Source organism: Chenopodium album, chromosome 3 (genome assembly GCF_948465745.1).
Source record: "Chenopodium album chromosome 3, dcCheAlbu1.1, whole genome shotgun sequence".
Taxonomy (NCBI): Eukaryota; Viridiplantae; Streptophyta; class Magnoliopsida; order Caryophyllales; family Amaranthaceae; genus Chenopodium; species Chenopodium album.
In genome coordinates this window covers 8,843,951-8,859,029 of record NC_137836.1, presented here as the reverse complement: position 1 = coordinate 8,859,029, position 15,079 = coordinate 8,843,951, and the positions used below count along the sequence as shown (strand labels likewise).

General features: G+C 36.0%; 1 protein-coding gene across 1 annotated transcript; it reads left to right on the top strand.

Annotated features, from left to right (window-relative positions):
- Positions 1–2,649: 2,649 nt before the first annotated feature.
- Positions 2,650–13,533, top strand: LOC145623806 (polyadenylation and cleavage factor homolog 4-like). The gene is made up of 7 exons (XM_081676673.1): positions 2,650–3,391; positions 5,004–5,105; positions 6,066–6,326; positions 9,035–9,163; positions 9,282–9,707; positions 10,252–12,033; positions 12,572–13,533. Exons 1-7 carry the CDS (start codon positions 3,020–3,022, stop codon positions 12,584–12,586), a joined length of 3,087 nt encoding a protein of 1,028 aa, XP_081532799.1. The 5' UTR covers positions 2,650–3,019; the 3' UTR covers positions 12,587–13,533.
- The last annotated feature ends 1,546 nt before the right edge of the window (positions 13,534–15,079 follow it).

Sequence of the window (15,079 nt, the reverse complement as noted above, 5' to 3'; positions counted from 1 at the left end):
CGTTTTTTTGAAATGAATGATTTTAAAGGACACGAAATGAATTATTTTGGGTTTAAAGGCACGAAAAGAGGAAAACAAATTATGGTTTGGGGAAATGGGCTAGGATTTGTGTTGGTTTATGAAATGGAAATATGGATTTAAGCACTCCAAGATTAAATACTCAACCCGACCAATAATGGCGATGAAAGGTTGTTCATCATCGGGTTTAATTTGGTTTTGGGGAGACATTTTTAGGTGTCTACACCTGCTATGAACACACTTCCTTCAATTCCATGCTAAGGTCAACATCACTCACATGACGCTTCCAGCTCTTCTTATAGGTAGTAGCATTTTTACTATTTATTTTTGCTCCCGCCACCTGCTTATGTTTATCCCCCACCTCCTCTACACTTTTGAAAACAAAAACTTCCCCTCCCTGCCACCCTCATTGATTTTATTATTACCATCTACAACATTCAAATCAACCTCTCCTAATTTGTCAAGGACCTTAACCACCCGAGTCGGCACGACAGTTGTATGAGCATCAATGTGTTTCGGTTTTGTGACAAAGAGGGCTTTCGCACACCTACCGTCTTTCGTCTCTACCTCATCCTTTGCTCCAAGATTATACTTCCATGGTGAAGCTTTTAACCACGAGCCATACGGAAGGACATATTCATCATGTTCTCTATGCTCCTCACAATCTTTCACACCATGTCCCATCATTCCACAAAAAAAAAAAAAAAAAAAAAAAAAAAAGAAGAGAGGAGGTTTTTCGCATTTTACCTCAAAAGCTTCTTCAATACCACCTCTCAATTTCAGTCAGACCCGCTTGAATAAAGGTTTACGGATATCCACAAGAACAAGACTTCTAATAGATTTATCAATCCCAACCTTTGCTGCCGCATCTAATTTAACGGACACTCCAATCTTATTGCCGATTTTTTCAACATTAGCAAGATTCAATCTCCCTTTCAAAGGAAGATTATACACTCTAATCCACATGGGCAAATGGAAAAGTTGATATCCGAAGGTTTTAAAGAGTCAGTAGTTGATTAAAGCGTGACGGTCAAAGTGTCAAGGCTGCTCATTAAGAACACGTTGTTTATCCCTCCAATAGCAGAATTGGAATAAGAAACGATTTTTGCCAATGTTCGAGATATCCACTCCATGTTTAGGCTGCCAAACTCCTTTAATGGTTGCAATGAAAGCATTAATTAATATTAATGTTACGGCTAGTCCAGATATTACCTACATGGGCGAGTTCAATGTGTGCATCATCATCATCTTCACCCGTATCATCCCAATCGATTGCTTCATTAGGGTCCTCTGCTTCATCACTCCGATTTTTGCTACTATCATCACCAGTTTCCTTCTCCACTAACGATAGGGTTTTATTCGCATTCGCCATTATAAAGGTGAAAGAACAATTTAAAGGCACAAAATTGTTAGGAAATTTTGTGTATAACTACCCTAAAGATAGGGTCATTTGTGAACAACTACCCAATTTTTTTTTATTTGTTTAGAACTACCCACAAGTTACAAATCGTTTGGGTAACACTACCCATTAACATTTTCCGTCCAATTAAAATGTTATTGGGCACCTTTTCACTTTTCCCACTTAATTAACTCCCTTAATTACCTTCTCTCTTCTCCCTAATTAACTTCCTCTCCATTCTCACTCAATAATCCAAAAGTTTATACTCAATCAATTGAACACAAATTCTCAATTATTCAAGTAATGTTTCACACTTTCCTTTTAATTCATTATTTATTATATTGTATTTGTATACAAATTTTAATTGAACGCAATTAACATAATTAGGGTGTAAATTAGGGATTTGGATTAGGGTTTATGGGTTCAAATAAATTTGGGTCCGGGTTTTGATTTCTAGGATTTAGGGGTTTAATTGAGTTCTAGGTTTCACTTATTTTGACTTTGAGATTGAATTCAATTGCACTTTAATTACTAATTGGCCATTGCAGTTGGTAGGATGTCTAATTGGCCATTGTAATTGATAGAATGTCTAAATTTGGGGGGTTTTAATTTCTAGGGTTTAGGGGAAGTTAATTAGGGAAGAGGGAGAAGGTAATTAGGGGAAGTTAATTAGGGAAGAGGGAGAAGGTAATTAGGGGAGTTAATTAAGTGGAAAAAGTGAAAAAGTGGACCCTATTAACGTTTTTTTGGACGGAAAACGTTAATGGGTAGTGTGATCCAAATTTTTCTTAACTTCTGGGTAGTTCTTAACAAATTAAAAAAAAAACGGGTAGTTGTTCACAAATGACCCTATCTTTAGGGTAGTTCTAGACAAAATTTCCAAATTGTTAATAACTAGAAGAATTGCAAGAAACTCGATTAAAAATCAAGAAGAAAACCTCTTAAAACAAGGAAACCCTAGCCAGAGAAGCTAAAACGCACACCATCAGAACCTAGACGGAACAAGTTTTGAATGAAAAGTATATCATGCTAATATTAGAATAAGAACTGGATTGAAATTGAGGTGAGGTGAAGGAGACTAGGACAAGAACAATAGTAATTTCCTAAAAAAAAAAATGTATAAAAAAAAAAAATGTATAAAAAAATAAAATAAAAACCGAGCTTCCTCGTTCTTCAGTTACGAATTACGATCTTCGTCTCTGCCCCTTTCTCTCTCCTCTTTGCCCCCATTTTCCCTCTCTCTTCCTCACTCTCACTTCAATCTCTCACCTTATTTCTCCAATTCTTGTTTTTTCGTAAATGATGGATCTCCAATTTCATGCTTGAAGCTCAATTTTTGGGTTAGATTTTCGATTTTAGGGTTAGGGTTAGGGTTCATTTTTCCCCGAGTGTAATAACCATTTCCGTTGTTTATCGTTTTTTCTTTTCGTTTTGTTAGATTGGAATTCAATCTAATTGTAATTTTTGATTTTTTGTATGGTTAAATTTTGATAATGATTCGGTATTGTACTTTGTAATAAAGAGGATTTGATTATACGTAGTTTAGGGTTAGGGTTTTGATTTCAATTCTTGGTTTTATTGTCTTTGTATCATATACTGTAAATGGAGATGGAGAGTTCTCGAAGACCACCGTTTGATAGATCGAATTTGATTTCGAAAAAGCCAAGATTAGCTGAAGACCCAACTCTCAGCGGCCGGCAATTTCAACAACCGTTGCAAAGAACGGCGATTGGTTCGGGTTCAGGTGCGACTCGATTTAGAGCGAATTCGGGCGATAGAGAATCCGATGATTCGGGTCGTGGGTCTTTACAGCAATTACAGCAGCATCAGGAGCTGGTTAATCAGTATAAGACAGCTTTAGCTGAGTTAACCTTTAATTCGAAGCCGATTATTACGAACTTGACGATTATTGCAGGGGAGAATTTGCAGGCTGCCAAAGCCATTGCGGCCACCATTTGTTCTAATATTCTTGAGGTGAATTTGAAATTCGGCTTAATATGAATGGTTTAGTTGCTTTAGTTACTTTGTATTTGTAATAGTGTTAAATTGCAGCATTGGTAGGTAGGTTAATTCTGTTGTACAGCGCGGGCAATCATGATGAGCCATTCATTTTCTTTATCCATTCCTTACCGATCTAATTTGATTGAATCATTGTAAAAGAAAAGATCAGATTAATGAATTGGAAGTGTTTCTGGATTATAGGTGTCTTTCAACCGTAGTACAATGTAGTTACAAGTTGCTGATTTTAGATTTCCGAAAGTTATTTATGCGTCTGTCGTACTTATTACTGCACAAAGATGGTTTCAAGGCTTCAAAGAGTGTTCTGTATGCGCGAATCTGGATGTTAGAACAATGTTATGATTGTGAGTGTGAAACTAGCCAACAAATATATATATTCTGTTTATGTCATAGATTGAATCTATGAGGAGATACCCTCTTCTATGTTGCCCAATTAGTGATATTTATCCTGCAACTAACAGGCATCATCAAGTTTCTGCCTTTCAAGCTATGTAACAGGCTGAATGCAAAACTGAACTTTGTTATATCTTGTTCGTACTTATAGCACATTTGACTTTGTTGCCTACACCATGAAATGTGTTCAACATGAGTTCAAGACAGTTAATTATTTGTCTATGTTGGGCAAGAGACTGAAAGTCAGTAATCTTGGGTGTACACAGTATAGATGCCCTTGTTTGACAAAGATAACAAGGATTATACTCTTATTGACGATGTCGATGATGATGCTGTTGAGGATGATACATCTGTCTGATTTAAAAACTGCAATACTTTGTACAAGTTTACAAAATTACAAGACTTGCCATTTCTATCCCGGAATCCATAATTGTAATTTTAAGTTTTACTGCAGTGGGTATTTGTACTTGATTTGTGTTCAGAGTCATTTCTTTCATCTTTTCAGAGTTCATAGTGCTTAATGAATGTCTGCATCAAATTTTACAGAAATTTATTTATTGTCATGCTGCTCCCCTTGAAATCTGTGGTATCTGCATATTGAATTTCTGAATACCTTGAAGTGTATTATAGGTCATCTTGGTTGTGTAGAATGTATTTATGATTACTCTTGATGATGCATTATGAGAGTAGCATAAATGATTTGGACATCAAGGTATATGAAGTTATAGCTCGATATCAAGGATGTCTAGACAAGTTGGATATATTTGGAAGGACCAGTGCTGTAGTTTTACTTTGTAAGATGCTCTTATGTATACATGTGTAAGATATATGGGAATATTGTAGAGTTAGTGGGTAGTTAAACTGTAATGAGTTTTATGATGCTCTATCATTGGTAAAGAACTTGCTTAGGAGTGGTAACACATGCATTCTTGGATTCTTAAGACATGAACTGTCTCATTGAGTAATGGGGGTACAGGTACTTTGGGAATTTGTGAGCATTTATTTTAATAGAAATAGAAACTTGTGGACTGTTGTAAATTGGTACTCAAGGGCTTGCTCCCTTTCAAGATGACTTTTTTTTGTCTTCCCTTTAATTGTCATCTTTTTAAAATTTTCTGTAGGATTTTCATCTTCATGAGATTTGATTTTTTTAATGTAATGTTTGAACCTGCAGGTTCCTACAGAGCAGAAGTTGCCCTCACTTTATCTACTGGACAGTATTGTGAAGAACATTGGTAGAGATTACATCAAGTATTTTGCAGTAAAGTTACCTGAGGTTAGAATTTGAATAGTTTTTCTGATGGTCATTGCTTGCTTTCTAAACCTTGTGTAGTAGAGGCCTCCCCCCTCGCTGCCTGACCCAAATTGTCGCAGAAATTCTGGGTACGATTAGTTTCATGTGTTGGTTGTGTCTTTTCTTTTTGCATCTGGTAAAAGGGCATGACAACGGAAATTATGAATCTTTAGTGATTTGAGATGTAGTGAAGTGATGTGCTGTATCTTTATCTGCTGGGTTGGTCTGGACTCTGGAATATTTTACATCTTTCTGCAAGTTTAGAGAACCAAAAACCCTGTTGTGCAACCCACCTGACTACCCCAAGCCTCATACTTGCCTTATGTATGCTAGGCAATGTGAAAAGGCACTTGATTGTGTCGGCTGTTAGTTATGCATTGGCTTGAGCAACAAGTTAATAAGGATATTCAGGTTCATTGGGATAGTTTTGGACTGAGAAAGTGATGTAAGCAGGATAGTTATCTCTCAAGCAACAAGTTAATAGGAGTGATAAGGAAAAGTATGTGAGAGAATATTCATTTAGAAAATGTTTGTAATTTCCTTTCTACTTTTAAGGTTGTATAGGTGATGTAATTGCACCATTAGTACAATTCTTCCTCTGCCTCTCTCTCCCCCCCCCCCCCCCCCCTCCTCTTTTAAAATTTGTTTTTCTTTTCTTAATTTCTTGTACTAAAACTCATAAATCACAACATTCAATAACATTCACTTGTCTTGCCCTCCTTCCATCTTATAAAACACTTGTTTTTGGAGTGATAAGAATCTCGTGAGCTCTTAAGAAGTGTTTTAAGACTCCCCTTGGGTTGTCAGCAAGCCAGCTGCCTTTCTCATATTGTAGTAGTATCACCAGATAAATTGCCTTCCGTCTAAAGAAATTACTGAATGTCCCTTATATTATGTTTATTTTGTTCTTGCTATTTATATTTCTCCCCCTGGATTACCTAGGTGTTTTGCAAGGCATACAGGCATGTGGATCCTTCAATACATGCTGGTATGAGGCATCTTTTTGGGACTTGGAAAGGTGTTTTCCCTCCCCAGCCACTGCAGATTATTGAAAAAGAACTCGGATTCTCTACTGCTGTCAATGGTGCATCATCTGGAACTACCACATCCAAGTCCGATTCACAGTCTCAGCGTCAGCCACATAGTATTCATGTGAATCCAAAGTATTTGGAAGCGAGACAGCGTCTTCAACAGTCTAGTAAGGTAAGATCTGTGGCTGGTTCTTGACGACCTTTACATACTCGTATTGTGGTATGTATATTATTCTGAAATTATTTCTTGGTATGAGTTGAATGTGGTATATAGGCTTAAATAGCTGTGTGCAAATTGACTTTTGATGGTTCTTTCGTCTGAGATGCTGTTTAGATCTCATTCTGTGAATTGGAGGTTATTTTGTTCTAATAGCTGAAACTATTGCCAATAGGTACTTGCATGATCATCATTAAGCCTGATAAACATGACTCTAGAAGTTAAACGATATAATGGATGAGCTACAAAATGCTACTTTTGGTCTCAACTGCAGATTCTGTTAATAATGTACAAATTATGCCATTATTCATACTTTGAATAGGATAATTTTATGCCATTATTCATACTTTGAATAGGATAATTATATACCTTTAGTTTAGGCTATATATCTCATGCGGGCTTATACTTGTGCATGAAATTGCATATGTTATTGATGTCTATTAATTCCAGCGTTTCGAATATTTGGAAGAATTGATTTGGAGACCCTCAAAATGGTGGAGACTGGAAAGTGTAGTGATTTTATAATAACTTGAATTTCCTAGCCATTTAATTGGATTATGTTTATCTTTAATTTATCATGGACTAAACCCAATTCCAATTCCAATTCCAAAAGCAATTGCTAGTTGTATCTTTACTAGGAGTTCTTCCATATTTGGATGTTCAACTCCATTATTCAGAAATACTCATTTGCTTTTGGTTTCTTTCCTCCGCTTGTCATGTGGGATATTGACATCATTATTAGATGGGAAATTCTCAATGGTCTCGTATTTTTGCTTTTTCTGAATCAACTTTTTTTTTTGATTATTATTGGTAGCCCTCAACTTTTTAAAAGTTACAACCGTAACCTTAATTATGTTTTTACCATGAACTTTCTGTTAAATTTAACCTTATGATAAACAAAGGTTAACTTTTAAACAAAATAATAATAAATAAAATAAAACCACCCCTCCCCTCCAGCCAGCCACCCTCCAGCCTCCACTGTCGGCGTCCGCCCAACCCTTGCCTGCCATTTTCACACTTCTCTTCTCATACCTTCCCCTTTCTCTCTCCTCTGTAACTATCTGGGGGTTATGGATTGTCCCAATTTTCTGATTATATATGTACGTTAGGGTTTTCCTCCCTTACATTTTCCAAATCCCTTCAAATCTGGCCCCAAATCAATGGGAAATTGCTTCAGATCTCCGGCTGCTGTTGCAAGGGAGGATGTAACATCTTCTTCATCTTTGACCACTGTTTTGCCCGACGTACAATTTGCTTTATAAAATGAATAACTGATTGCTGAAAACCAATTTGCTTAAGATTAGAATAACAGATTCAGTCTTTTCAACCCAATTGAAAAAAATAACCAGCTTTGCCCCACTTATTCTCACCGACTAGCGAGTGTAGCGAAAGTAGAAAGAGATTGGTGGTTGGAGAAACCCAGATTTTTCAACCTAGAAATTCGCAAATGAAGAAGATGAAGAAGTATTACCTCCTTTTAACGAAGAAGATAATGAAATGCATCGAAAGCTAGGCAGGAAGTTGTAGTTGTAGAGGCGTCGGAAGCCATTGGAGCTAAACCCAAAGCTCATCATTTCTTTAACTTAACTTCAAAATGAACTCATTTGGAATGCTGAATAGAGAATACTCATGGCTGTTGGGGAGAACTGCTGGTGGGTGGGCATTGGCTGGGGGCCGGATGGCCAAGGGTTAGCTGGGTTCTGGCAGAAAGAGAGGGGGGGGGGGGGTGGGCAGGGCAGGGGAGGTTGTCTGGGCTGGGCTGGTGCGCTTGGTGGGGAGGGGTGTTTTATTTTTAATAATTTTTTACTTTTTCTTATTATTATTTTAAAGTTAACCTTGGTACTAATAAGGTTAGATTTAACAGAAAGTTAATGGAAAAACATAATTAAGGTTACGGTTGTAACTTTATAAAAGTTGAGGGCTACCAATGATAATCAACAAAAAAGTTGGCTACCAATGAGAATAAGCAAAAATACAAGGCTACTATTGAGAATTTATGTAATAGACTAACATTAACAAGGGTAATTTGGGAAGTCTAGTACTTTTAGGTTAGTAGTCCTTATTCCTAAGCCTTAGTATAAATAAGGGATAGTATATGCATTAGCTATCATGTGAATTGTGAGGAAAAATGTTGAGAGTAGTAACTCAAGTTACTAGGAGAGTGATAACCTAAAGTTATCAAGAGAGTGATAGCCTTAAGCTATTAATCTATCATTTGTATCCAATTTCTGCCATTATTAATCTAAATTATCAACCTTTTATATCTTAATTAGTCTTTAAATTAGAAAAGACTAAGTCAGTCCATAACAATTTACCTTATTAAATTTAAGTTGCCTTCATGACAAAAGTAGGTAGCTCTAGGCATTAATCACAATTAAAAATGTGTAGGCTTGAATCATGGTCTTTGTAATACAGTATACAGAGGGAAATCTGCATGGTATGATCTTCTTTGATGGGTATTAGTTACATATCTTACTCTGCTGTGTCATTTGTATGGCTGTCATTCAAGCTCTTAATCTGATAAAGAGATGCTACCGGTTAAATTGCTGGCAACTTTAGAAACCTTTGTTGTTTTATTGAAAAATTATATTTATAATTTGGTTATGATTATAATTGTATAAAAATCTGGTGCTGACTTCTTATCTACTTTTCAAATTGTATAGATGAAAGGAACAGATATTGGTCTCTCAGAGGTTGGATCTTCTGAGGATGCAGAGAGACCAGAGAAAACTGCTGCTGCAGGAACTGAAAGGCCGTGGATGGAATCGATGGATCCTGTAATAAAAATGCATGTATGGTTACTGCTTATTGTCTCATTTCTATTAGACATCCAACTGTAATTACTAATCTCAGTTTTAAATGTTTACCTAATAATTTTTCCTCTCTTTTGAATTGTTTCATTCTATTTAGAATGTGCGTCCTCAAAGAGAATCGTTGAGAGAATCCGGTCTTCCAAAGCAGGGAGGTGCAGTATATGGAGATTATGATATTGCATCTGGTCTTTCAAGACCTTTGAGCACATCTGGTGGTAAACCTAGTGAGAGGACTGTCGGACAGAGATGGACTGGTGCTGGCAGAGAGGGGGAAGAATCTATTTCTGGTGAAAGAAATGGGTATGATATTAAGCATGGGATTCCAAAGTATGCAGCTGGCAGACCAGCAAGTAGTGGTTTACCTTCAGTGCTGAAACAGCCAAGAATAGCTCCTGAGATTTCTGGGAGCTGGAAAAATTCTGAAGAGGAGGAGTTCATGTGGGATGATTTGGGCACCAAGGTGGATCCTAGTGCTGCAAGCATCACAAAGAAAGAAATTTGGTCTGATGATCCGGAGAAAGTGGTAAGATGCACAAAAAATTATAATCACAGTATCTGCGTTATCAGTTTTTCTTGCAGAAAGAGATTTATGTTGACTATGGAAATTGACTAGAGGCCAGATTTAACACGTGGATGTTAAGATTCTGCAATGTTTCTTTGATGAGTAAACATTTTTCTTGTTAATGTAGTATTTCAGATTATTTTATGATGTTTGATGTGTTAAGGCTGCATGTGGGTGATGAATACTGTTGCTGGATGCAATGATCCTATGTTCCCCCCCAAGCAGTGGGTCTGCTAAAAGACCTCAAGTTTTTCCAAAAAAAGAAACCTTCTGAGTTATATCTTTTATTTTGCCTGTAAAGTCCTATATCATAGTTTGACCCTGTGATTTCGTAGATCTTTTTTGCAAATTTTTGTTGTATCTTTCCATTCCAAAAGGCATGCCCATTTGATGTTATTGATAATTTAGCTGTATTTCTCAGTTGTTCTTGTGTTTCATGTTATATCTTACTGTATAAGACTGTATGCATTGATTTGGTCGACTAAATGTGGATCACTATCTACAGGAATTTAATAGGCACCTTCCTAAATGGAAGAACCCGGTTGAAGTCAGATCCAACTTTGAGAGAGAACTTTCTTCTGATAGTCTTTCCTCTGAACAGAAAGATCAAGTGCCTCTTGGACATCCAAGGTCCTCCCACTGGAAGATGCTGGAACCTCACCAGGCTGATAGTTCAAGTCCTTTGTTACAGCAAATGAGCTCTCACTCCGTGAATGGTCCCAACTCTGCTGGAGTCTCTAGTTTGGGTTTCTCTTCAGCTTCTGCAGGATCTATGGGGCGTCAACCATCTCCAGGCCAATCTGTGATAAGCCAGCGTCCACCTTCTCCTTCATTATCTAAAAGGGATCCTCGTCAAAGTCTCGTTGAGAAAGATCATATGAGATCTTCCTTAGTTCGATCTGATCCTAGAGTTGCTTCTATTTCAGGGAAGTTAAATGCAGGGGTCCGTGATAAAACTTTTCAGGGCTCTATGCTTAATCGTCAAAAGTTGCAAGCTGCTCTGCAGAAACCACCTTCTCCTACAACTTCTTTTCAACAAAGGCATGTCCCATCTTCTGAGCAGCAGCCTAATTCAAAGTCTGAGCTTTCTGATATTGTCCAGAAAGCTCAGCAGCTACTTAGTTCCTCTTCAGCAAAGAAAGGTACCTCATCAGATAGTTTGAATCCTATTGCTGGTAGTATGCAAGGGCAGTCGAACGTGAGTAGTTTATTGGCTGCTGTGATGAAAAGTGGTTTACTTTCTGGTAGTCCTGTTTCTGGACAGATGGGGGTTCAACCTCCTTCAATTACTGCTCTCACGTCACAATCAACTTTCATTAGTACAAAGGATGATACGTCTTCAAGTCCTCATGATTCAACAGCTATTGTCTCCCGAAGTAAAGTAGAAATGCCTCCGCTGGTGGCTCCTGTTCCTTCATCTCCTAAGAGCAGTTCATTGGCACAAACATCGAATGCAACAGCTATCAAGTCAAACCCACTTTCAATCTTGAGCACATTGATATCAAAGGGGCTGATATCTGCGCCAAAAACTGATGCAGCTGTTGCTGCAGTTTCCGTGAAATCTGATTCCCAGATTCAAGCACAAAGCCCGATTATTGCTTCTGTAACTACTGTAACAGCTCCATCCGTTTCCAAAGTTTCTGCTACTCTACCTAAATTATCTAATGAAAAGGCTCCTTTGCTGCTCGATGAAAAGGCATCTGATGCAATTCAAAGCAATAAAGAAGAAAAAGATCTTATTGGATTTGAATTTAAACCTCGTGTGCTCCGGGATTTGCATCCTGCTGTAATTGACAGACTTTGTGATGACCTTCCACACAAGTGCACTGCATGTGGTCTTCGATTTAAACTGCAAGAAAGGTTTGCTAGACATTCAGAGTGGCACGCTTTTAAAAATTCAATACCAAATTCCGTTAATAAGCCATCCAGGAGATGGTATTCAAAGCCTGTGGACTGGATTGCTGGGAAGGCTGGATTTCCATTTGGTTATAATTCCACTTGTCTCATGGAGGGGTCCAGCAGGATGAGAGAAGAGACAGAGAAAATGGTTCCTGCAGATGAAAGTCAATGTGTGTGTCTTTTATGTGGTGAACTGTTTGAAGATTATTACAGTCAAGAGAGGGATGAATGGATGTTCAAGGGAGCAGTTTATTTGTCTACCCCATCTGGAAGCTCCGAGGAAGGAGGATCTTGCAGTGAGAGCGATTTGCAAAATTTGATTGTTCACGCCAACTGTATGTCAGGTGATTTAGGTCGTGACTTGGGATCTATCAGGGGTATTAAAGTGGTAATTCTCAATCTTAAAATTTAATTTGGCTTTTACTTGTTTAAGTTTGACATCTAATTTGTAATCTATTAAGATTAGTTCTTAGCATTCTTCCCTGAAAAGGCTTGCTTATCCTTTATTTTGTATTTGGTTGATCTTGGATCATTTGTATTTTGTTGTCTTGCGTTGATCTTGCTTCTCAGCTACTCCCTCTGCCTCCTTTTTGTTTGTCTCATATTTCTCTTTGGGGCGTCCATTTGAGATTGCTCCATTGCCTTATTTTTTGGAAAGTCTGGGAAGGAGGATTGGAGGGAGTATATTGTTTGTATACTCCATTGGCATAATTGTGCCGAGCATTTTTAGTTTAGCGGCAAGCATCTATTTGCTTGTTTTTAAGAGTCCGAGTTATTCGTAAACATATCATCCCGTTAGGGAGCCTTGCCTGCAAGGGGAAAAAAACTTAAAAAAATTAAATTATAAGGCTGTACCTTCATTGTACATTTGTACTATTTCGTATTAAACTCTCTTTTGATCTGATTGGATTATACATAATCTGCAGGAAAAGGGTACGTAGTTAGCTGAGGCATTCATCCATGCAGTAACCACAGTATGTCCCTCTCAGCTGAGGAAGAGGGTGGCCGTAATTTTTTCAGGAAGCTGGTGCCAAAGGTACAGGTAAAGCTTTGCACAATGCATCTTCTTTCTCCATTATTGCAGCTGAATCAATGTGATGGCTATTGGGCAGTGAGAGCTTCTACCAGATTTTTTATTTTGGTTTTGATAGTTATTATAGTTCCATGAAAGTAAATATGGAACACATGGGGACGTATCTCGTGCATTTGGATCAAACTTCTCACCTTGGATATTTTGGCATGGTTGAAGTGATATTGCTACCTTTCACACACTCAGTGCCCACTGTCCATTATGTGCCGTACTAGCAAAATTGTTAGAAGGCAGCTCATTTCAACCTGTCACCGGAGTTCATATCTGAAAGACTGATACATTGTCTTGGTCTTACATGAGCTAAATTTGGCCGCAAACTTTTCCAGCTTAACCCCTTTACATCCTTAGTTTTATTTTTTCGTTGTGGCTTAATTTGAAAATTTGTTTTTTTTAGTAACAGGAAGAGTTTCTTTTTTTTTTTTTTGCTTTTATTTTTTCGAGGGGCAAGTGATGGAGGAGGAACGGGGTGGGGTGGGGGGTGGTGGTTTGGTGTATACATGGCATAAAGTGTGTGCTTTATCAGCTGAGAAGATAATCTTTTTTTTTTTTTTTTTTTTTTTTTTTTTTTTTTTTTTTTTTATGTAAAGCATGTACTCTGTAGTCATTTTTGCAGAACTATGTAACGTTCACAAGAATCGCCCACTCCCCTCCAAAAAGGGGGGAAAAAGAGGAAAAAGCGAAGAAGAAAAAACCAGAGGTTTAGGGCTTGTTTGACATCAGTTTTGGTTTTCAGTTTCTTGTTTTTTTGAAAACCAAAAACTAAAAACAGGAAACAAGAAAAAGGAGTTTTCACTTTTCTGTTGTCAGTTTTCATAATTATCATAATTTTAATAAGTTTATATAATTTTTGATTCATTATGGGAGTCATATCATATACTTTTAGAGAACAAAAAACCAAAAAACAGAAAACCACAATAATGCCAAACGAACCCTTAGCTAGTCTTTTATTTTATGCATGTTTTTTTTTTTTGAAGGAAGTAATTGATGCATATTAGTAGTATTGATGTTTGTCAGGTTTTTTTTTTTTTTTTTTTAAAGGAATTTTAACTTCGGTTTCATTTTTTTTTGCAACTTTGGAATATTTTATATCTTACAAATCTAATATATAAATAAAGTAGACATTTTTCGGGAGCATTTGACGCGCCACATAAGAATATGTATTATTTTGACCAATGAAATTTTAGATTAATAATTTATTTAGAATTAAAAAATTCACTCACCACCTAAGAAAAAATGACGAATAAGATTTAAGAATTTTGCCACCTAGGTAAAAATAACGAATAGTAAACAATTAAAATTTAAATTATTTAAAAAAACTAATAATTATCTTTTTTACATATATGGATGTAAATCTTTGATCGTAAATATCTCTAATCTCTCCCTAGCAAATATTATAAAAATTAGATATTAAAAATGTACTCATCAAAACGAATAAAACTAAATCTCATATCACTATGTTTTTCCTTGTATACAAAGAGAAATTTAGAAGATTTCCCCTAATTTTTTTAATAGTTAAAAGATTTTAGATGAGACTAACATTTTGAAACAGAACGAGTATATAAAAAAACGCATTTGCAAAGGACTTATTTTAATCAATAAATAAAATGATTTGTCATTTATTTTTTATTAAGCAAAATTAAAGAATAAGGTTTGGAATTTTGAATTCAAGCGCCACGTAAAATAAATAAACCTACGAAAGATAACTTTAGTGTTAAATTATTTTTAAAAAAAATTATCCAATGAATGATCTTCATATAAAAAAACCTTAAATTAATTAAAAAGATTTACTAGAATCGTGCATCGCACGGGCTTATGTCTAGTAATACTTCAAAGTTGTAAAAAATATGAAATAGAGGTAGTACTTAGTTTTAAACACTATTTCTTTTGTTTTATGAGCGGGCATTAAAAAGCACTTTATTAACAACCCCCTCCTTCCCCAAATGAATCTTTTTTTTATTTTTTTTTATTTTATTTTTATTTTTTATTTTTATGAACAGTCTCTTTTATTACTCTTGTTAGGCCTTGTTCTATTCACCTTTAAAAAATATTAAGTAAAAATAATTTCCGTTCAGTAAAAATAAGTTAAGTTCAGTAAAATTAATTTCAGTTTAGTAAAAATAAGTTCAGTTCAGTAAAATTCAGTTTTCTTATAGAAGAATTATAATTAAAAATCAGTAAAAATAATTTAAGTTCAGTAAAAATAATTTAGTTTAGCAAAATTAAAGTGAAGAGAATAGGTTCTTAGTATAATTGTATAAGTTTTATTTATGCACACTATTATAAATTGATTTGTATCCAATTAAATTTTGCTAGTTTGTTTAATTTCCGTTCAGTAAAAATAAGT

What these genes read in the sequence shown, in the direction of transcription:
- LOC145623806 (XM_081676673.1), top strand. Translation starts at nt 3,020, where the DNA reads ATGGAGATGGAGAGTTCTCGAAGACCACCGTTTGATAGATCGAATTTG. An exon ending in GTCTTCAACAGTCTAGTAAG is followed by an intron (nt 6,327 to 9,034) that starts GTAAGATCTGTG and finishes CAAATTGTATAG; the next exon opens with ATGAAAGGAACAGATATTGG. An exon ending in CTGATGATCCGGAGAAAGTG is followed by an intron (nt 9,708 to 10,251) that starts GTAAGATGCACA and finishes CACTATCTACAG; the next exon opens with GAATTTAATAGGCACCTTCC.